Source organism: Gymnoscopelus microlampas, assembly GCF_963454915.1.
Source record: "Gymnoscopelus microlampas genome assembly, chromosome: 15".
In the NCBI taxonomy this organism is placed as follows: domain Eukaryota; kingdom Metazoa; phylum Chordata; class Actinopteri; order Myctophiformes; family Myctophidae; genus Gymnoscopelus; species Gymnoscopelus microlampas.
Genome location: NC_139952.1, coordinates 47,571,097 through 47,595,551, shown reverse-complemented (window position 1 = coordinate 47,595,551; position 24,455 = coordinate 47,571,097). Strand labels below are relative to the sequence as shown.

The 24,455-nt window shown below is 41.7% G+C and overlaps 2 protein-coding genes across 7 annotated transcripts; one reads left to right on the top strand and one right to left on the bottom strand.

Moving 5' to 3' along the window:
• Positions 1 to 389: 389 nt before the first annotated feature.
• On the bottom strand, positions 390 to 16,668 carry umad1 (UBAP1-MVB12-associated (UMA) domain containing 1). 6 transcript variants are annotated; one of them, XM_084080815.1, is made up of 4 exons: positions 16,496 to 16,668; positions 15,277 to 15,379; positions 5,348 to 5,439; positions 390 to 957 (listed from the first exon to the last, which is right to left on the bottom strand). In XM_084080815.1, exons 2-4 carry the CDS (start codon positions 15,356 to 15,358, stop codon positions 664 to 666), a joined length of 468 nt encoding a protein of 155 aa, XP_083936941.1. In that variant the 5' UTR covers positions 15,359 to 15,379; positions 16,496 to 16,668; the 3' UTR covers positions 390 to 663. The 6 variants fall into 6 exon arrangements, with proteins under 6 accessions (XP_083936941.1, XP_083936936.1, XP_083936938.1 ...); XM_084080810.1 differs by having other exon boundaries at positions 392 to 957; positions 15,277 to 15,407; positions 16,480 to 16,668; XM_084080812.1 differs by having other exon boundaries at positions 392 to 957; positions 15,277 to 15,403.
• A 302-nt stretch (positions 16,669 to 16,970) lies between these two features.
• rpa3 (replication protein A3) lies at positions 16,971 to 20,024 on the top strand. Its single transcript, XM_084080006.1, has 4 exons — positions 16,971 to 17,164; positions 17,915 to 17,989; positions 18,509 to 18,620; positions 19,803 to 20,024. Exons 1-4 carry the CDS (start codon positions 17,066 to 17,068, stop codon positions 19,886 to 19,888), a joined length of 372 nt encoding a protein of 123 aa, XP_083936132.1. The 5' UTR covers positions 16,971 to 17,065; the 3' UTR covers positions 19,889 to 20,024.
• The last annotated feature ends 4,431 nt before the right edge of the window (positions 20,025 to 24,455 follow it).

Sequence of the window (24,455 nt, the reverse complement as noted above, 5' to 3'; positions counted from 1 at the left end):
TAAGAAAGAGGCAAAAAATAATGTGAAAATAGCCGATCTACAAACTCACAACGCCTAGCGGTGCAAGTGTATATCGGCTATTTTCACAATATTTATCTGTGGAGTCAAACTAAATGTAATCCCTCAACCAGGGACGTGCACAGACTATAGACTATAGTGCATAGACTCTAGGTGGCGCTAGAGCACCTGCCCTTTGCCCTCTTGACCAGAAGTGCCCTTTTTTTCAGTTTACAGCAGGGGGTCCGGGACCCCTAGGGGGTCCTCAGAGTTACTACAGGGGGTCCGCCAAATCTTTATGTGATATGATTTTTCTTTTTACCATAACCACTCGAAACCTAGCATCCCTTTTTCTGAGGAGAACTTTAGCCAAAAATAGCAGATCTACAAGCCCACAACGCCTCGCAGCGTGAGGTGTTGTGGGCTTGTAGATCGGCTATTTTTGGCAAAGAGGTATAGGTGTAGAGGGAAAAAAGAGCAGACCAAGTAAACCAAAAAAAGTACAATTTACTTGAGCACCTGCCCCTCAAAATGTCTGTGCACGCCACTGCCCTCAACTCCTACAAAGTGTTTGTCAGGGTGGGGGGTTCCCAGTTAAAATATGAATATTTTTTTTCGGGGGGGGGGGGGGGGGGTCCACGGCCTACAGGGGGCGCTAGACTATAGCTACTGGTTGCACAGCACAGAGTTCTCCAGGGTGAAGTCGTAGTGGAAGCTGGACAGGTTGTGGTTGATGTCTCGGCTCAGCAGGACGTCGGGGACCCCCAGGGGGAAGCCCACCTGCACGGCCAGCACGTGGGGGGCCAGGCCGAAGGGCACGTCCCCCAGGAGGTCCGGGGGGAGGAGGCCGCCGGCGGGGTCCTCCTGGGCGGGCGGCACCAGCGGAGGCGGAGCCTGGAGCACCGTGGAGGTGGTGATGGGAGCGGCCGGCGCGGGACGGGTTGGAGTGGCATAAGGTGACTGCAGGGGGGCAGAGACACACACACACACACACACACACACACACACACACACACACACACACACACACACACACACACACACACACACACACACACACACACACACACACACACACACACACACACACACACACACACACATTACAATATGATGATGTTCTGAGGCTTTTTAATAGCCTGATTATCAGCCTGAAGCTGCGTGGAGCTTTTCTTTTTCTCCAGGCTGAAATTGGCTGCAGTGTCGGCGATTACCAGGGGGAGGGGATTCAAATTTCCCTACAAGAGCTTGTATATCTGCTATTTTTTAATAGACCCAAAGTATAAAATAATGGTTATAGCTAAAACATTCTAAAATGACACAGATGCGTTCCCGGTCTGGGTTAACCCATTAAGACCAGAGGTTCCGATTCTACAAAGGTCTTCTAAATCCCAACAGTATTCCAAAAAAAACGTATGTTTCTATATCAGTGGTTTGTTTTCATGTCAAGGACCCCCAAAATTATATGTATTTGGCCGCGAACCCCCATCTCAAAATATGTTGTTCCAGGGACCCCCAAAAGCAAAGAATAGAGTTAAAAATGTTCGCTTTAAACAATATATTTTCAAAGATTTGCACACATTTTCACGATATTTCAAAAATAGCAGATCTACAAGCTCGTAGCGCGGCACTCGGTGCCGTGCTATGAGCTTGTAGATCTGCTATTTTTGAATAGCCCAAGTGTAAAATAATGATTTTTTTTAGCTCAAATCAAAAAGTGACACAAATGCGTTCCCGGTCTTAATGGGTTAAATAATCTATGATGTGAACCTATATACTCCACAGGATTCCACACGGTTATCGTGGCTGCCTGAGGAAGGCTCTGATACTCCAAACACGTTGCAGAGTGCTCTGCATTTATGTCAAGCCTGTTGTGTTCAAACGCCCACAAAATGCCCCGAAGGCGAAGGATGCATATTTGAAGGCAATTTTGTTGCACGAACCTCTCATCTCCATATTTTAACGTTTTGTGTTTCTGTAAATGAACGCCACAACTCGATCACACTAACAGCGTCACACAAGAGTATCGAAAATAGCAGATCTACAAGCTCGAAACGCGCCGCGAAGCAACGTGTTTTGAGCTTGTAGATCTGCTACTTTAGGTTTAGAATTTTAATCCTGAAAAGTAATAGTTGTGGACATACAGTATGGAGGTTTCCACCGTACAGAGACAATTTACATTTTGCATCAAACAATATATCTTCATGTTAAAGGACGACTTCACCACTTTTCAACATATCTTCATATAATAATAGGTCCTCACTAATGCTCATGATAAAATGATACAATTTTTTTCTACTTGGTCTGTGTCTCATAGGAGGGCTGTGGACAGTCCAGAAACCCGTCTACCAGTGTCATCATCGTTAGGCAGGATTGTTTTTTCCAAAAAGATTACATTTTTTTAATTCAGATTTTTATTAAGGCGAGAACAATGGGATCTATTATTGCATTGTAACTTTCCAGGAATAAAAAGCCTGCAGTTTCTATTAGCTTGGATTCCCCATCGATGATGTCACTGGTAGACGGGACTCTGAACTGTCCACAGCCCTCCCTGAGACACAGACTGATTAGAAAATAATTGTACCATTTTATCATGAGCATTAGTGAGGACCTATTATATAAAGATATGTTGAAAAGTGGTGAAGTCGTCCTTTAATGGTTCAACTCATATGCACGTTTATACCAAATAATATCTTTATTTTTAGTAATTCTGGGAAACCTTTATATTCGATTTTTACGACCCTCCAGTAGAATGGGGACCGGCCCTAGTCGTTAACTCACATCCAGCGTGTAATTAAGGGCAAATAGACGAGAGAAGATGTTGATTCAGGAAATGGTTTATTCCTTCTGCAATTAGGTCCCTGTGGGACTGAACCACAGAGAGACGGAGACGGGGGGGTGTTTTTGTCCCATAGCGTGGCTACAGTTCCTATAGGAACCCTGCAGTAAACACAGCCTGTTGTTACACCTGAGGTACTGTTCAGGTTGAACGCAATTAAGCCCTGAAGAGAGAGTACACTACAAAATAATGGAACCAAATGGAGCCTTTTGGTTGCAGTAGTAGTTAGGCCTGTCACAATTATTACATAATTATCCAAAAGGTGTTGTGGAAAAAACAATTGAGTATTGAGGGTTGAGTCGTGTAGCATTCTGGGAAAGGGGTGGAGGGAGGGTTTGGGAGGACTGTATTTTCTCTGTATTTTTGGTTCTCTTTTTTGTGGTGTTTTTTGTGTATCTTATCTTTTCATTTTTTCTTTCTTCTTCTTTTTTTTTTTTTTAGGAAAAAAAGAAGATATATGATAATGATATGTGTACATTGTGCATTGTCAATAAATACATCTTTATAAAAATCATAAAAAAAATATTATTACATGATCTTCTAATTGCAATTATTTGAGATAATCACATTTATTTTTGCATAATCGTCATAATCATTTCCTTGTTGAAAAATGTTCACACATTTTTAAATATAAAAACGTATTGATCTACAACAAATATCTGACCTACAAGCTTACAACGCGTCACAAAGTGACGTGTTGTAAGCTTGTAGATCAGCTATTTCTGTCATTTTTACATGTATAAAATGATTAAACTTCTTTGTATATTTCATTATTTGTCATATTCTGCCCTGTGCAATGTTTGATTACGAAGTCTAAAAGGCAAACAGAAATAAAAATGTTATTCATAATGTTCCAATGTTCAATGGCCAAACACACAAATAAATCGTTAATTGCAATTATTTGAGTGACAATGAATCGTCAACTTAAATGTGTAATGGTGACAGCCCTAGTTGTAGTTAACCCATTAAGATCTGAAGATTCTACAAATGTCTCCTATAAATCCCAACAGTTTTCTGAAAAACGTACTGTATGTTTCTATATCAGTGGTGCTCAAACTTTTTCATGTCAAGGACCCCCAAAATTATATCTATTTGGCCGCCGACCCCCATCTCAAAACATTTTGTTCCAGGGACCCCCCAAGCAAAGATTTGAGTTAAAAATGTTCCCTTTAAAAGAATATAACTATATTAATTTGCACACATTTTCTTGATTTTTCAAAAATAGCAGATCTACAAGCTCGTAGCGCATATCTGCTATTTTTGAATAGCCAAAGTGTAAAATAATACTTTTTTAGCTCAAATCAAAAAGTGACACAGATGCGTCCCAGGTATTAATGGGTCAAATCAAAAAGTGACACAGATGCGTCCCAGGTATTAATGGGTTAAATGAACACTAAGGATTTTGCTGTGAATATCATGCACACGCACACTGCCGTTTGCAAACCACGACCTCAGTTGAACCACCAGACATCGTAGCTTCAAAAAAACCAAACACCTCATAGCAAATTAGAATGAAAATACATGAGGATAATCATGCACCCAGCAGAGTCTTTCAGAGGTACCATATGTCTCAGTGGAGGCTGAAGACAGCGTGGAGAATGATGCTGGCATTTGTTGGCCCGCTGGCCGGTTGGATAGCTGGCTGGCCATCCAGCACCTGTTACTCTAACTGTTTCCACAGAGTATCAGTGCAGAGACTGCAGAGTGGACCACTGTGTGTGTGTGTGTGTGTGTGCACACACTCTACACTACACTTCTCTCAACCAGTGTTGCCAGATTTCTGCAAGAGAAACGAGCAGCCAGGTAGTGTTGATTTCGTCGACTAAAACTATGACGAAAAATGTTCGTCAACTACCTTTTTTCACTGAGGAAAACTATATATAAACTAAGCTATGATGACTAAAACTAAGAGTAAATATATTGACAATTTCGTCAACAAATACAAACTAGACTAAAATGTCAGTGAGGGACTCTAGTGGAGAAGAGATCCAGTAGAACTAAAAGACAAGTTATTTTATGTTTGGTTGTCTCGGGTGTTGTGCTCTGAAAATAGCAGATCTACAAGCTCACAACGCGTCGCGCTGCGACGCGTTGTGAGCTTGTAGATCTGCTATTTTCAGCATGCAACCAAGTGTAAAATCAGCCATATAACGACGCCATCAAGGCACCGCTACAATACATTTTAGTTGACTAAATCAACTGTAGATTTAGTCGACTATATCTTATGATAGTCCCCAGCCAAATGAGTTAATATCACCATTTCTGTCTACTTCTGTCTCAGAGGAGGGCTGTGGACAGACAGTTCAGAAACCTGCAGGATTGGTCATTTCAAACACGATTTCAAACAGTGGCTTCTAGTTCAGAGTGCCAACTTTATAGGTAGAGAAAGTGTTTTGTATTAGCTTGGAATCCCTGTTCTGGCATGTTTCTGAACCGTCCACAGCGAGTAGACAGAATGGTGTTATAATGAGAATGCAGATAAGGTTGACAATGGGTGAAGCGCTTCTTTACCTTGTTTGGCAGAACAATAACGTTGGAGGAGCATGGCTGCAGCACTGTGTTCATGTTCTGGATCTTCCTCCTCTGTTCCTCCAGCGTCTCTCCTAGAGGAGGACACACATTAAGTCAGTCACACATTATGTCACTACACCGTCTCTCCTACAGAGGAGGACACACATTAAGTCAGTCACACATTAAGTCACTACACCGTCTCTCCTACAGAGGAGGACACACATTAAGTCAGTCACACATTAAGTCACTACACCGTCTCTCCTACAGAGGAGGACACACATTAAGTCAGTCACACATTATGTCACTACACCGTCTCTCCTACAGAGGAGGACACACATTAAGTCAGTCACACATTAAGTCACTACACCGTCTCTCCTGCAGAGAGGAGGACACACATTAAGTCAGTCACACATTATGTCACTACACCGTCTCTCCTACAGAGAGGAGGACACACATTAAGTCAGTCACACATTATGTCACTACACCGTCTCTCCTACAGAGAGGAGGACACACATTAAGTCAGTCACACATTATGTCATTACAGTGGACTAACAGTACACACACAATTTTGGAAGAAAAATTATAAACTTCAGAAAAGTGTTTCCTGTTTATTCCAGTGACCCAGTGCTCTTACACAGTGGTGGACAGTAACAAAGTACAATCACTTGAGTACTGTACTTTACTAGCTTTTGGAAGCTTATGACTTTCACACATTTAAAAGACAAATATTGTACCTTTTTTACTCCACTAAATTTCGAGGAAGGAACCCTGCCGGGACCCAAACTTAACAGAAATGTCATTTCTATTATATGTTCCAACGTTCCATGGTCAAGTAAAAAGCCCTAGATGTGCAATACTTTCACCAGCGTGCAGCACAAACCAGGTCAATGTTCAGGATTATGTGTGCTTAAGGCCTGCTTTTCTGATCACATTAATGGATTAGGAAGCTTTAAGACTCCTGGGAAACAGCAACAGTGTTTTTCAACCACTGTTATACAATCATTAAAAACCTTTCCAATACGTATGGATGGAGCTCAAAGCAAGACTGAGCTTCTCTTCTTCCCAGCTATAAGTCCTGCCTCACGCAGGATCTCACTATTTCCATAGACAACGCCCTGGTGACTTCGGTTCCAACAGCCAAGAATCTTGGTGTCAGACCCTTCCTCACCCAGGAGTCAGCCCAGCTCCTTATCCAGACATCAGTCATATCAAAACTTGACTACTGTAACTCTCTCCTTACTGGCCTCCTGCCATGTTTAGTTTAGTTTATTTGCACATTAAAAAAAGTGACATTAGATAAAAACAAAAACAAGAATGAAAAAACAAAACATTTATATGAAAAGGAAATATCATAATCAAAATTTGATGTGCCGGAGAGGCCAAAAAAAACCAGCTGGGCTTGTCGAGTGGCCTTCCTAAAAGCTATCTTCAAAGCTTAGAATATATAGATATATACTAGAATATATCTAAACAACAATAATAATAATAACAAATGTGCACTTAAGCCCCTCCAAATGATCCAAATGATCTTCAACCAGCCAACAATTTCTCCCCCCATCTCCGCTCCCTCCATTGGCTCCCAGTTACTGCCCTCACAGAGTACAAAACACTGACGTTGGCCTACAAAGCAACCAAAGGTATGACACCCCATATCTTCAAAGCCTGATCCAACCCTACAACCCCATCCCGCTCTCTCAGATCAGCTAACACAAGGAAGCTGTCAGAACCTTCGCTAGAACATCTGGGACAACGCTCCACACGTCCCAGACTCTTCTCCCTCCTGGCTCTCAAACTGTGGCACGAACTCCCCATTGTAGTTTGAACTGCAGACTCACTACCAATCTTCTGCCGTAATCTGAAGACTCACCACTCTTCAGGCTCCACCTCAGCCCGTAGCACTTGAGCCCCTAGCCTGGACGACCTTGCAGGATTATGCAAAGGCTAACTTAGATAGCATGTCATGTAGACAGATGCCAGGTCATTGTTGACCTGGCATCCTATTGTGTATAGTTTCAATACAGGCTGATGATAGGTTCTTGGTTTACTTGTGTATTAGTTTATTATTAGTTTACTATTTCTATGCATTTGATGTATTACCTTGTGTTGTCCTTGCTTACTGTAAATTGCTCTGGATTAAGAGCGATTTACAAAGGAGCTTTCCTATTTTGGGCATGTCATCAAAGGCAAACATTTAAAAAAATCCTAGATCTAAAAACGCAATGCAATTGTGAGCTTGTAGATCATCTATTTTAACTAAATACCCGATAGTATATATACCCTATATACACAGTGTATATAGAGGGTCTTAAGGGGATAATTGTGTTTCCTGTGTGCGAGCTGAACCAATTAAACAAATCCCTCTGTGCTAGTGGAGTGATGTCATCGTCCAAAGGCTCCTCCCCCCTGACTGTACTGTCACTCTCGCTGACCTCACAGCGCCTTTGATCTGCACTCCTTATGACTGTACTGTACGTACTGTAACAACGGATTCATCAAAAGTTAAAGTCGTCTTTGATCAATCCACCCCCAGCATCATGTGTGTAGGGCAGTGAGCTCATCGCGTTGTCCCTGTTGTACATAATTATGACTCATACTGTACAGTGAGCGCCTCGTCTTATTGTTTTACCATCTGTCATTAAAGGAATACAAAGCTCACAGAATGCCTCCCCGTTTGAACAGTCGTGGTTAACCCATTAAGACCTGAAGCCGATTCTAGAAATGTCTTCTAAATCCCAACAGTATTCTGAAAAAACTAATGTTTCTATGTCAGTGGTTCTCAAACTTTTTCATGTCAAGGACCCCCAAAATGATATGTATTTGGCCGCGGACCCCCATCTCAAAATATTTTGTTCCAGGGACCCCCAGAAGCAAAGATTTGAGTTAAAAATGTTTGCTTGAAAAGAATATATATATTCAAAGATTTGCACACATTTTTACGATGTTTCAAAAATAGCAGATCTACAAGCTCGTAGCGCGGCACTCGGTGCCGCACTACGAGCTTGTAGATCTGCTATTTTTGAATAGCCAAAGCCCAAATAAACGTAGCTATACCACCAAGTAAGATCCACACAAGCTCACAACGCATTGCAATGCCTTTTCTGAGCTTGTAGATTGGGCTATTTTTACCACCCGAACCCTCGAACAACAAGGGCATCTGCAGCAGGAATAAATAATGCAATGTAGCGTAAAGCCTACATATATTGTAGCCTTCACATGCTGCCCGTCAGCATATTGCTCCTGTACGGCTGCTCTAGGTCTTTGAGCTCAGTAAAGACACGCCATGCGTTCAGTAGGCCTCTGCTAGCGTGCAGGACTTGATCCTTCCCCTTTCAGTAAAGCCTCCAGGAGAAACAGGGATAACCTCTTTAAAGCACGAACTCATGAGGTTACAACACACCACCTGAGGCTTGGACCGCTTTCAACCTGCCAAGCTCTATTCTGGGTCAGGTCCATTATAGGCAAAGATCTTCCCCCAAACAATCCCAGAAAGTTCAACTTGTAAGGCCCCTTTCCATTGCAGCTTAAGCACCACAACACACCACACCACACTACACCACACCACACCGCATCAAAATATCTACCGTTTCCATTACACAAAAGTACCCCCGCTCAAATCCACAGGTATGAGTAGCAGACTCCGGTCATTCACACTCATTTGTAATGTAAATGTTTGTCTAACAATGTAATGTAGGTGAGTGGCCAACTGTCCTGTATACAAATGCAAATCACCTGGGCACGTGGCCCCGCTTGGCCTAGCTCAGACCTACCCAGGACTGGGTACTTTTTAGGCACCAGTTTAGTACCACTTACACACCACTCTACCCACTTCATTGTAGTGGAACCCGAGGCACAAGTGGGCGGTGTGGTGTGGGGTAGGGTGAGGCCATGCATATGGAAAGCCGCCTTTAGAGTCTAGCTGTCAATAAGAGGGTCTGTCTGTCTGTCTGTCTGTCTGTCTGTCTGGCCCTGGGGGCCCCTGACAGCAGTACAGTAGTGATGGGTCGTTCATGATCGATTCGTTCAAAATAACTAGTTAATTGCCGTGAACGAACTAGTGTTCACTTCTTGAAAATGTTACGTTCACGCTTTCGTTCATGCCCCCCGTCCCCTGCCCCCATACACAGGACGGGAGGGGAGGGCGGGCTGTTCCCGGGAGAGACAGACAGACAGACAGACAGACAGCGGTGCGGTTCAGTTGTTTTTCACTAGACAATAGCTCTAGTGAACAGTGAACGTGAACGGATCATTTGAACGGATCATTGCCGTGAGCATGAACTAAATCGTTTGTTCACCGTCTAGGCAATTTTAATATAGGAAAAGGTTAACCCATTTTGGGCGGGAACGCCTATTTGTAACTATACCTTTCAGGACGGGAACCTCTTTTGGGGTTCTTGTTGCTATGTACAGTATATAGCAACATACTTTTGTTGTAATCTTTGAATAAATATTTGAGGTTTTTCAAAAAACAGGATTTAGAAGGTGTTTTTAGAATCGGCCTCAGGTCTGAATGGGTTAAGAAGTCAATGGGTCTCGGACCAGTCTGATGAGCTTTTCATCATCTCAAATAATCATGATTATAGGTGATTATATTATAATAATAATAATGGTGACAGGCCTACTCCTACATGTACACTATCCTCTGTGGTTCATACTGCGCTGTAACCATGGCAACTGAAGTCCCCCTCACAGGATCAATAAAAGGTCTATCTATAATATCGTTGTTGTCGGGCAGAAACCTCTTTATCTCCATATTTAAACTTTTTGTGTTTTCATACTACACAGCATCACACAAAAGCATCAAAAGTAGCAGATCTACAAGCTCAAAACACGGCGCGAAGCGACGTGTTTTGAGCTTGTAGATCTGCTGCTTTTGATGCTTTAGAATTGGAATGTCAGGGCTGTCGGGTGGGAGCCTGGCTTCATGTCCAAAACTGTTACTTTTCAGAACATGTAATAAGGTGTGCTGTGTGCTGGAATACCAATTTAGCTGTTATTTAGTCACAAACTCTAGTTAATAGTTCATTTTGTTCAATATCTATAAAACACACAGACACACTACTTACCTATAAAACATAACTTTAAGATATGGAACTAACCCTAAACCCACATGAATGTTCAGCTCACATGAGCCTCTTGTCCACCTAGTGGTAGGAGTTGATAATGCACATTAATTAGTTCACTTCAGGTCCTTATTTTCAGGCTCTTGATCCAGAGCCATTAACAGCTAGCAAGGCAAACACAAGGTAATGCATCAAATGCATAGAGACAGTGTAGTGCCTCAGTAATCTAGGATCACAGGTAAACCACCCGACAGCCCTGACATCGTCTCAATTCCAATTCTAAAGCATCAAAAGTAGCAGATCTACAAGCTCGAAACGCGTCGCTTCGCGCCGTGTTTCGAGCTTGTAGATCTGCTACTTTTGATGCTCTTGTGTGACGTTGTAGTATAATCAAGTAGGACGTTCATTTGCGGAAAAAACACAAAAAGTTTAAATATGGACATAAAGAGGTTTCTGCCCGACAACAACGATATTATAGATAGACCTTTTATTGATCCTGTGAGGGGGACTTCAGTTGCCATGGTTACAGCGCAGTAAACATTAAAAAACATTAAAAAAATGTTTTTAAAGTACATTGAAATGACAAACTATGGGCTGCCAGGAGGTCAACAAATGAACCTGGCATCTGTCTAAATAACATGCTAAATGACATTGTAACCTTTGCATAAGACTGCATGATCTCTATCTAGGGCTAAGTGCTACTGGAGGTAAATGCATATTCTCACAGAAAGGAGGTGTCATTCACTGCCACCATTTTTTCTTTTTCTCCTTTGTACATACAGTGTTTTGTACTTGTTGATGACTTGTATTATTGTGTAAAGTGTTGTTACCACGTGATGTTTACATTTCTGACCAAAAAAGGATTCAATCAATCAATCAAAAAGGTGTAGTCTGACTAGGTAAATCTTCAGATTACGGCGGAAGATGTGGAGTGAGTCTGCAGTTCTAAAGGTGACTCTCCACCAAACAGACTACTTCAGACTACAACATATGAATACAACAGACTGGCAGTCTGTTCAACAGACTCTGTTGGCAAAAGTTGGCATTTAGTTCAGCACAAACTGTCGGCCGATGTGCACATCGTTGTGCACATGCGTTAGATCTGGCAGCACTGGTTATCCTTATCCTTACTGGTCTGCAAGATCATGCTAGTGTTGCCAGGTCTGCTTATTATATACTGCGGGTTGCTATTGTTTGGCCTCGTTTCTAAAGTGTAGTTGCTTATTTTGGCTTGCTTTCAAGATTCTTTTTGAAAATAGCTGTGTGTAATAGGGTTCGCTTCTTTTGAGCTTGTTTTCATACAAGGCCCCCCCCCCTTCACTACGGCTATCCACGGCTCTACCGGTCGGGACACGGCACTATGTTGTCGGCAGGAGGCGCTTTCCAACGCCGTCCGCTGCCGAGTCGGGGCCGATATGGGTGCGGTGGAGAGTACTGCAATGGGGAGTTTGTTCCAAAGTTGAATTTTGAATTTGCGGTCAGTAAGAAGACCTGCACTAAAACCTGACTAGAATGGATGGATGGGCTGGGGGGGGGGGGGGGGGGGGGGTGATTATGATGTATTTTGGATGATGGCTCGTTGTCATCATCATCATCATGTGTGTCTGGCTCATTATGGACCATCAGCTCCTCTCACAGCATGGAGACACAGCTTCTTTCATCACAGAAACATGATTAAAACCAACACACACCAAGACAGGCTTTATCTATACACCGAGAGAGAGAGAGAGAGAGAGAGAGCGTCTGTGAGCTCTGCTGGTCGCCTCAATCTGGGATGAAAAGAAAAAAAGCTGCTGGCGCTGCGACTCACAGCCTCCTCTGCCAAGAATATACATGCAACCAACAACCAACTCCTCCTCCGGACCATCTGTGTGTCAGGAGGAGAGAGGAGCCCCCACCAGGAGCACTATACTCCCAATTAAAGACACAGGATGAAGAAGAAAATTATAAAGCGCTCTTTCTTTACTATGAGAGAGAGAGAGAGAGAGAGAGAGAGAGAGAGAGAGAGAGAGAGAGAGAATTCCCAGAGTGAAGAAACATTTTCTTTTCCTATGAACCTTGAACCCCAGGGGGATTGTCTAGGATGTTAGGTAAAGCGGGACGCCCCGGCCAAAAGCCTGCACAAGGGCTTAACAGTTACGGCTGCCAGATCTGGCAAGAGAAACAAGTGGCCAGGTCTACGAAAACAGGCCCAAAGTTGCTTATAATAAGCAGACTTGGCAACACTGATAGCAAATACGGATACAGTGTGCAAACACCGCGCCTAAACGCCATGTTAATATAATAGACACATACCTGTTCCATGTTATGCAACCACCTACTTATACCCAGTGGTGGAAAGTAATTAAGTACATTTATTCAAGTACAGTACTTAAGTACAACTTTGAGGTACTCGAGTATGTCCATTTTCCAATCCAGAGTATTTCTACTTTGCAGTATTGATACATTTATTTTTCCACCACATGTGGTATTGCAACTTTTACTTAAGTAAATAAATCTAAGGAGTACTGAGTACCAGTCACTTCTAAGAGAGTTTCCTGCACTCAAAGCCTGTTTATTTGAGGGGTCATAATGTCAGGCTCCTGTGAGGCTGAAGACACTGGTGTTGCTAGGCAGACTAACATAAACACATAAACTGTTTACAACATAGTGATAATTAGAACTGAAACGCCTCCTAACGCAGAGATATGAACTCTGAAAACATCACTTAGCTCCTCCGTGCTTATGCAAGGTGTGGCAGACAGGAAACACTGAGTCAAACAGCTCAGACAGCGTTTCATTCAAAGACGTGGAGGACATCCATCAACATGCATGTTTGAGCTAAACTTCTGACCACCGTGACAGGAGAGAACTTCCTTTATGTCTTGTTTGTCTTTCATACTTTTCTCCTTTCTGTTTGGTGTCTTTTTTTGTTGACTTTCTTTTTGTTCTTAATTTGTCTTGTTTAAAAAGAAAGATTATGGATGCACAATGTCAACAAATATATATATACCGTATAATATATATATTTTTAAAAGGTTTTAGGGGTGCAACTATTGTAAATAATAATTAATAATAGAATCCATTTGGAATGCTGCGGCAGGTGCCCTTGAGAATGACCACTATTTATGTATTTTCTTTTTTATGAATTAAGAAATGTGTGATTTTTTTTAGCCATTTCCTTCAATTACCTTGTCATCTGATACAACTAGCTGTCATTTCCTGAATGCCAGGCTGTGTCTACTTTTACACAGAGAGAGAGAGAGAGAGAGAGAGAGAGAGAGAGAGAGAGAGAGAGAGGGAGAGGGAAAGGGAGAGAGAGAGAGAGAGAGAGAGAGAGAGAGAGAGAGAGAGAGAGAGAGAGAGAGAGAGAGAGAGAGAGAGAGAGAGAGAGAGAGAGAGAGAAAATAAGACAGTCAAGTTTGACTTCGACACATCAAAGGAATTATTGTGAACTGGCCAGGAAGTATTATGTTGCTATGAATTTTAAATGACACACACACACACACACACACACACACACACACACACACACACACACACACACACACACACACACACACACACACACACACACACACACACACACACACACACACACACACACACACACACACACACACACACACACACACACACACACACACACACACACAGAGAGCTAGGTTGGATTCGTGGCATTGTGCCACAGCATTTCCAAAAAGGTTTGTTTCCTCAAAGAGTCATTAGATCATGAATTAATTTTCCTTTAACGCAGTGGTTCTAAAAGTGGGGTTCGCGGGCCCAGTGGTGGTCCTTGTGGGGCTTCCAGTGGGCCCCAAGCTAAATGAGGAACAGTTTAACCATTTACACCCAGTTTTATACTCCGGCCATTCGAAAACAGCCGATCTAGATCAGCTATTTTCAGAGGATTTTCACATATCTTTCCACATGTTGATAAATCTTCTCTTATGGGGGTCCCTCCCTGGCAACAAAAATAGTTTCAGATGGGGGTCTGCGGTCAAATACATATCAATGTGGGGGTCCTTGACATGAAAACGTTTGAGAACCACTGGTTTAACCCATTAAGACCTGAGGCCGATTCTAAAAAATGTCTTAAAAAATATATATATTCAAAGATTTACACTAATTGTTCACGATTTTTCAAAAATAGCAGATATACAAGCTCATAGCGCGGCACTCTGTGCCGCGCTATGAGCTTGTAGATCTGCTATTTTTGAACAGCCAAAGACATCTAAAATGACACTGATGCTTTTTTTCAATGCTCCGAGAGACAGACTCCAGCGAAGGCGACATGTGAAAAAAAACACAACAGATCTACAAGCTCACAATATATCACACAGTGCAACGTGTTGTTAGCTTGCCTTGTAGATCTATCATTTTTGTCACGTGACGTTGTGTCCTATATACGTCAGGCCGCTCTCACGCAGCACAGCACTAAATGTGACCATGTGACATCATTTCACGTAATGTTAGACATGCTCTGGGGCAAAATCAACAGACAAAACTATAGACCAATTATTTGTTTACTAACATTGAGCCTGGACGCACAGGTGATTGTTTCACGCAATCAATTCCCAACCTGTTTCGGGGTGCACTGGTTTCAGCACACCCCAACCCCCTCTTGTGTGTGTTGGCTAGTGAGACGCGTCCTAACGAGACCTGATATAATGGGTTTCGTTGCGCGCATACTGGCTGCACGCAGCCAGTATGACGTCGTCTGTTAAGGGGTCTATGTATATACAAACATTTTCCAAAACACTCCATTAATTCCAAACCTTTTTCCCAGGCCTGGAAAACTGTTTTTTTTCTAATTTCAAAATATTTCCAGGACTTTCCTGAGCGTGGGAACCCTGTAAAGATGATGTTTAAAGTGTGTCTGTCTCTCACCAACGATGACGAAGCCTCCATCCGCCTCCCTGTCAGAGCTCTTCTTAGACTCCTTACTGCGGAGGCCCAGGAAACTGAACATGATGTCTGTCTGTCTGTCAGCCTGTCTGTCTGTCAGCCTGTCTGTCTGTCTGTTGGAGGGGTTGGAGGGGTACAACACTTAATCAAACTAAATCCATTTAATCTATGATAAAAAAAAGTATTACATTTAAAATATTGCAACTAACTACAAGCTGCCCAACGCATGGTGACACACTGTGATCTTGTAGATCTATCCTGTAGGGATACTTTTGTCATTTTGTACAACAACACCAACAATAGGTTTTAGGTGAATAATCAGTCAAATTGATACATGAATTATTATCTTCTGATATAACTTGTATATTACTGTGATACTACCATGTGACGAAGCAAAAATAAATGAAATACAATTTGATTAAAGGTAGGGTAAGTGATATTTTTTGGTTAAAACAAAAAGTATTTTGTTAAAAGGTTAAAGCACTATATTGTGATAGTAATCATTGCTATAGAGTGTTTGTTCAGTAACAGGAGTCTCCCTGTCTCTCCAGCTCTTTAATAAACAGAAAATACATTTTTCGGTAGGTGTCAAAATCTCAGCCAATCAGGAGAAAGTACCCATTTTTAAGCTTAATTTGTATAGTGTTCCAGTTACAATTATGTCTGCTCATTTCTTAGTGTCATCACTTCCAATTTCACTTGTTTGATCTGTATCCTGATTGAGTTCTCTGTCCTGATTGGATAAAATTGGAAATTAAACTGAAACGAAAATGCATTTTCTGTTTAATAAAGAGGTGGAGAGACAAGGAGACTCCTTTTACTGAACAAACACTCTATAGCAATGAGTACTATCACAATATAGAGCTATTTAACACTTATTTTAACCAAAGAAAATCACTTACCCTACCTTTAAAGTTAGGTCTGTGGGCATATAATGCATTATAAGTGCATGTATAATGCATCATATTGTGCTTATCAGGCATTATAAATGTTAATAATTATGCATAACAACGTATGAAGTATGATCAGTGCTGGTCATAATACATTATAAGTTCAGTGGAACAGCACATTATAACCTACCATAACTTACACCGTTATAAAGTGTCTTTAAAAAGCATAATAATAAACATTTATAAGCAGAGTTTTAAACAGACAGACAGACATTGTGTAACTTTAGTTTATCACACAGACAGTAACATACCTTCTCTATAAAGTTGTCTATAAAGTACAGGAAGGTGTCAGTGTCGCTCAGCTAACATTAACAACCATAACATTACACTACATCATTATAATGTATAATATAATGATAATAATAATAAAGAGACTCTTCTAGAACACAGTGTCAGTTGGTTCCGTGTTGTTATTGTTGTGTTGACTGAGTCTTTATTCTCGTCCGTCTAGAAACCATGTCCTCACGCTATTAGTTCCGGATGCAGCGTGCTGAATTGGAATTCAACTCTAACTAGGAACTAGATCCCAGCCACCGTGTTTCCGGAGGGACAGGATGTAGTTAAAGTGCAGCAGATGTGACGTATAAAACATCGGGGATGTGTTGGCTTTACGTCATCAGACAGACCGGTGTGTGAAACACACAGGTCTGATCCAACGCCCCGCCCGCCCGGGACAACCCGTGCTATAAACACACGTGACCAACGTATTTTCCCGGGTAATATTGCTGCGTTGTGTTCATTTTTCCCCGCGCTGGACAGAAGAACATCATATCATAGACATTCTACATCATATAATAAGTATTGTACATCAGATCTTCATCATGTCCAGTGTGTATGAGTCTCCTAAGTCCAGGGTCAACTCCTCCATGTTGAACCAGTACACTAACAAGGCTGTTTGTTTTGTAGGACGAGTTGAGAAGGTGAGATCAGTTATGTTATGTTCTCAGAAATACTAGCCATGGTGCACATGACGCTTGTTTCAGGGCTACATAAGTACATGATCCTGAGAGAGAGAAATATCATTTCATAATGTACATTATGGGTCAGTTCTGTCATGTCTGTGTGTGTCTTACAAACTCACTTCATAACACATGGGGTGATGCATAGAAAGGTGTTGTGTTTTCCATGTTTGTGTTCCATAGTATCCATAGTTTTGTAACTCAAGGGATTATGTTATTAATTTGATTGAATACTGTATGTAGACAGCATGAGGTACAGTCAGACATAAAGGCTAAATAAAACGATAACACAAAAAAAGTCCTGGGGACTTGTTTCCATTGTGGTCCTATGTATTCAATTCATCATACATAGCATAACAATAACACAAACTAAACACATGTCATCAACAAATATAAAATACAATATGCACAAAGGGGGGGAAAGAAAAAATGTCAGCAATGAATGCCACCTCTTTCTATGGGAAAAAAGAGTTTACCATGCCCTTGGTCTCTTGAAAGATTGATTTTCAGGCCATGTTTTGAAAGAAGCCAGTGAATATTACTGCCTAAATGTCACTAGATGTATTCAGTAACTGACTTAATGTAATGGTGTTGAATCACTCACTAATAGTTGTCATGTGTTGTGTTGTGTTGTTTTGTCATGTATTGTGTGTGTGTGTGTGTGTGTGTGTGTGTGTGTGTGTGTGTGTGTGTGTGTGTGTGTGTGTGTAGGTCCATCCAACAGGTAAAACCTTCACGCTGTCAGATGGAGAAGGAAAGATCGCTGCAGTAGAACTCAACGAACCTGTGAGTGAAATCAATTCATTATTAATTATATTAATTATGTTTTAAATTAAACATCATTACCGCTTTGATGTTTCATCTCAACAGCACAGTTGTTTAATTGTATCCTCCTCAAATGCCGACTTGTGATCACTTAAACATTTAATGTACACAGACTGAAATAATATATTTAAGATTTGGGTTGAACATTATGTGAAAAATGGGTTCACCCAAAACGTGTGTCTTATCTAGAGGTTTCCCGAATCCCAGTACCAACCAATCAGACAGTCAATCAATTTGACGTGTATGTATACTGTATATATATTATAGTGCCATAGTGCCAAATCACAACAAGTTGTCTCAAGACACTTTACACATAGAGCAGGTTATTCTTAAAAAGAGCCAACAATTTGGAGAAAACACTTGGTGATGGTGACAAGGGAAAACTCTAGTGGCTTGACCAGAGAGATAGATGTACAACAACAACAACAATAATGAGAATATAAATCATAACTCATGGTGCGCCCGTTTTGTTTTGTGTAGCTGGACGAGGAGCTGAGTGGAGCGGTGGAGGTCATTGGAATGGTGTCCAACAAGGGAGCCATCATGGCCACCGCGTACACCCTGCTACGAGAGGACAAAGGCGTTGCTTTTGGTAGGTCCTTCATTTTTTTTTTCTCCCCAAATTAGTCGTTCCTCTCCACACGCATTTCTGTGTTGTCACTGCTGTTGTATCCGACTGACTTAACTGTCAGTGAGTAGCCCCCACCAGGAGGATATAGGGCCTTCGTCGTAACTGCTCCTGCCCCCAGCCTGTGGAATACGTGTCGTGCAGCGACTAATATCCTCCTCCTCCCTGCCCGGCTTCACTCCCCAGAACACGGGGCCAATGGTGTTCGTATAGACGCTCGACAAAGCCGGATGCATCACGGTGGATTTGAACCCTCAGACTCCGTGGTGGTGCATCACCCAAGCGCCTGGTCCTTCTTTTCTTAACCCGATGTTCTTCGTTGCCCCAGAGTCCCCCAGGGTTCTATACTAGACCCCCCTCCTTTTTTTCCACCCATTGCCCTTCTGGGTCAAAGCCTCCCACCCATGCCAGTGAACCTGACGCTTATATAACCAACAATAATATATAGCTTATATCATTGGTTCTCAAAGTGGGGTCCGGGGACCCCCAGGGGTACTTGAGGGGATACCAGGGGGTACCCAGCTAAATGATGGACAGGAACCAAATGGACCCTTATGGGTCTGTAACTCTGAGAGTGTACAAATGGAACCAAATGGACCCTAACGGGTCCATTTGGTTCCATTTGTACACTCTCGGAGTTAAATTAACATTGATTTTACAATATGAATTGGGGTCCCAGAGGTAGAAATGCCATTAAATGGGGGTCTGTAGCCTCTAATGCATGTCAAACCGGGGGTCCTTGAAATTAAAATGGTTGAGAATCACTACTAGAGCCGTAAAAATCTTCTCTTATGGGGGTCCCCGTCTTATCTTTTCAAATGGGGGTCCGCGGGCTAATAAGTGTCAATTTGGGGGTCCTTGACATGAAAACGTTTGAGAACCACTGGCTTATATAACCAACGTGACCCCATGGTCACATACATCCATTTCACACGTTTCACCCGTTTGGCTCTTACAATGTGGTTCATCATTATTATTTTGTTCATCATATCATTAATTAGGGAGATATTGTCATGTTTTTTTTTTAAACAGCCGATCTACAAGCTCACAACGTCAGCCGGCATGTTGTGAGCTTGTAGATCGGCTATGTTCGGACGAGTCGTTTTTGTTATTTTTAATCTAATGCACTTTGTTTTTTCCTTGTAGATCTGGAGCTGTACAATGAAGCGCTCAAAGTCGTCCATGACTTCCCTCAGCATTATCCCTTTGAAATGCCCTCCAGCACATACTGAACCCTGGAGGAGAAATCCATCCCTTTGTTCCTTTATTTGTTTGGTTGTCTCTGACTTCAGTTTTGTTTTTTTGTTGTAAAATTTGTACAAAGATTAAGTGTCTTTCTAATAAAACATAATCACGTTTCTGTTACCACAGCGCTCTGACAATTCTGGTGCCTTGACCTCATTAAAAATAGACAAAAAATGACAAGTGATGGGTCATTCTCAGGTTCCATTTTTTCTTTTATTTCTCCACATGTCTGCTGAAATTTGAAAAAAGAACGTGTTCTTAAAACACAATACTGCCTCATCAAAGTTGGTATGGTGACGTTCTACTTTGTCAGATACTTGCATGTGTCATTACATTATCACTTTACCCAAATACAGTGGAGTGGAGTTCATCTAATCATTGACGAAGTCAGACAACATAAAAGTTGGAGTTGGGTGGTTTGACGGACATGTTGAGGATCCAATGGAGTTAGGAGGTTTAGTCAGAAGCTCTTTTTAATACTTTGCATTGGTTCAATATTTGTAAAACCCACACAGATGTAAAGGGTGTTCAATAGCACAGATTTATATAAAAAAAAGGTGAAAAACGGCGACACTAAAGGGCTAAACCACTTTGGTAGAGGTTTGGGTTGTGTAGTTACTGTACCTTGCCATGATGTAACCCCAAAGGTGGGCAAGAATAAAAATAATTGCTCCATTGCCTAGAAATTGATCATTCAACGTAAACGAATGCAAACAAAACTCCAACAGTAACCGTATAGAACAGGGGGTCCACCAAATCTTTGTAGTAGTAGTGTAGTAGCTGGAAGTATTAAAAAAGGAGATACTAAAAGTACATACAAATTTAATTAGAGTACACTAACAGTACTTGAGTAAATTGCAGTTATTTTCCAGTGCTGCCTCTTTTCAAAGCATCTCTCACATTCTTTCCATCACATTCTTCATATTCATACCCAGTGAAGCACAGAGTTTACATACGGTTATGATTGACACGTTGAAGCTGCTTCCAGCTCCTGTCCTGTGAGGACACATTTCCGTGCTTACAGTAGCTGCTAAAACACTGTAATTATTCCATCACTTTCATCATGTTAGATATCTCTCTATATACTGTCTTCAAGTGGTTGTTATTCAAGTCGCAGCCCTTCGCACATTTTGGCTGGAGTTCACTAATATGCCAGGCAACTTTTTTTATGTTTGAATTTCCATGACCCAACCATAGCTTTTATCAAATAATGTGCCATCAGATCACAGGTTACTTTTTTTTTTTTTTGATAAGTGAACTTATCACTTTTTCAGTGATAAGGAGAAGTATAAGTAGGACAAAATAGAATGATTATATGTTCTGGATCGTTGAGGTGCTTTACTGTGTGTTCATCATGTATATAGGGGGAAATTGGAGGCCATGGTACGACTACACTAAGTATAATGTAAGATGTGAGAAATGAGTCAAGACTGCAATGATGATGTACAGGAGAGACATGGACACTGGACAATAACATAATACCATGTATAGTATCAGGTATATCTATATCTAAAGTATCACCTGGACAGTACATGGAATGTATACCCAGGGTGACTTTGATCACACACATATGATCACACATAATGATACATTTAAAAAAAGAAGTAGAAAAGAGAGAAGAACAATAAACATTAGAATGGGAAGAAACGAAAAAGCAAACCATGATGTGCCGGAAAGGCCAAAAAAACAAAACAAATGTCTTGTTGGGTGGCCTTCTATCTGTGTCATTGAACTAAGGTGTCAATGACACAGCAAGTGCTGTACAAGAATCTAGATGGAACTATGATTATATGCTATAATATAAGACATTACAATACATAGAGATCTCTTAATAGAAGTAATGACACTCTGGCTATGAAATAGACTTGGAGCTCTCTGCTGACTCAGGTCTCAAGCAATTAATCTCAGGCCTCCCTCACATTCCTCACAACACAAGAAAGCATCACTCAGGCTTCATAATACAGATTGTTTTAGTTAGTAGAGTTATGGGTCAGCAAAGCTACGCACATACTGCCTTCTGCTGGTTATAAAGGGTCAACACAAGCTGGCACAACAGCACCATGCAAACACAATCTCAATGTGTTCCCTCATTGGCTGAGTGTAGAGACAATACCCACACATTCTATATATCTGTGCTTTACACACATTCCTTTATGCCATTCAACTATATATACAGCAGTAGCTCAGGAGGTTAGAGTGGCCGTTTGGAGTTTGATTCCCAGCTCCTTAATGTTGAAGTTCCCTTGAGCATGACTGCTCCCTGGGCTGTACAGTAGTTTGTCACTGCTCCTAATAGTTAGGATGGTTAAATGTAGCTGAACTAGGGACCCCCCCAAAATAGTCATAGTTGAACTGGGGACCCCCCACCCCGACAAGCACTTGGAATTGTAGCCTACGCAGTACATTTAGTTTCATTCCGTTCCACAGATAAATATTGTGAAAATAGCCAAACTACAAGCTCACAGATCTTGTAGAGCTTGTAGATCGGCTATTTTCACAATGTTTGCCTCTTTCTGACCTAATATTTGACTATCAAAAAGGTCTTAAAAGTCATTACATTGTAACATTATAAATGTGCAGATACCCTGTTTACACTTATACTGTATCTTGGTTTGTTTACTGTTGAGTGAGAAAACACTGTTACACAATAACATAATCCTCTGGGGACCCCTGCACTAGTGGTCCGTGGTAGCCTGGCTCCAGCCCCTGAATCGCTAGCCACGCCCATTTAAAAAAAAAATGGTCATCACAACATGACTCACTTAAAAAAAAGGATGAAACGACTTTTTTTAAGTCCATACTGCTATTCATAGGGCTGCACATGTGTCATGTGTTTCGCTAGCCAATCACAGTCCTGAATTTGCAAAGTCAGCCAATCACATTACAGCTAGTGGTGATGACACTAGCTGTAATGTGATTGGCTGACTTTGCAAAAGTATAGATTTGCATTGGCTGTGGAAGGGTTAGGGGTGTAGACTGCGTTGTAGACTATTGGCCAATCACGGTGCAGGATTGGTCAGTGTCCAAAACTCACTTACCGCCCCAAAAATATGTTCAGGCGATAATGGAGTGAGTGTCAGGCTAGGTCCGTGGACCACCGGTTGAGAAACCGTGTTCTACTTCATACTTGATACTTCACACAACTAAATGTATCATTCTGATGAAGTATATCAATGATCCTCCAGGCTGATATACAGTATATCAGCCTGTATATCAGTAGGCCTACAGATACAGTATATCAGCCTGTATATCAGTAGGCCTACAGATACAGTATATCAGCCTGTATATCAGTAGGCCTACAGATACAGTATATCAGCCGGTAAAGGTTATTGTAAGGTTGTTATAAATCAGGGACGTGCACAGATAGACTCTAGGTGGCGCTAGAGCACCTGCCCTTTGCCCTCTTGACCAGAAGTGCCCTTTTGAAAAAAAACGGGTTTTTTTCCCAGTTTACAGCAGGGGTCTTCAACAGGGGTCCGGGACCCCTAGGGGGTCCTCAGAGTTACTACAGGGGGTCCGCCAATTCTTTATGTGATATGGTTTTTCTTTTTACCATAACCACTCGAAACCTAGCATCCCTTTTTCTGAGGAGAACTTTAGCCAAAAATAGCCGATCTACAAGCCCACAACGCCTCGCGCTGCGAGGCGTTGTGGGCTTGTAGATCGGCTATTTTTGGCAAAGAGGTATAGGTGTAGAGGGAAAAAAAGAGCAGACCAAGTAAACAAAAAAAAAGTATCATTTACTTGAGCACCTGCCCCTCAAAATGTCTGTGCACGCCACTGGTTATAATACCTCCTACACCCCATGGCCATCCACCTGGCACCACTCCGTGTGGGCGGGGCCATCCACCTGGCACCACTTCATGTGGGCGGGGCCATCCACCTGGCACCACTCCATGTGGGCGGGGCCTATAGAGCGCCCAGGTGAGTGATGGATTGCCGCCACTTATAAGGTACTCTCATAAAAAGGTGATCAAGGGGCCAAACGATCGTTGTAAAAATAGTGTTTTATGGCAAATGGATGTATGCCTGATGAGTCTATTTATGAGTAATGATGACTGCTGCTAGTATAGAACTATATAACCTTTCTGTTTGCAGCTGTTTGATGGGTGGGTGGGTGGGGGGACAGTAGTGGCCTGTATTAAAACATGTACTTGAGTAAAAGTACAAAAAGTATTGGCATCAAAATATACTTTTTCATGCCAATATTTTTCAAAAATATAACCGATCTACAACCTCACACGCTGCATCATTGTGGGCTTGTAGAAGACCAGCTATTTTTGTAAGGTTAAAGGGCAAGACCACTGTGGTAGAGGTTTGGGTTGTGTAGTTTACCTTGCCATGATGTAACTCCATAAGGTGGACAAGAAATCAAAAATGATTACAAACTATACTATAAAAACTGGTCAAACATTGGCCAAATTGTCAAATTATATAAGAAAGAGGCACACATTGTGAAAATAGCAGATCTGCAAGCTCACAAACGCGAGGCGTTGTGAGCTTGTAGATCTGCTATTTTCACAATCTTTTTCTGTGGAACTCAAAATGTAATGC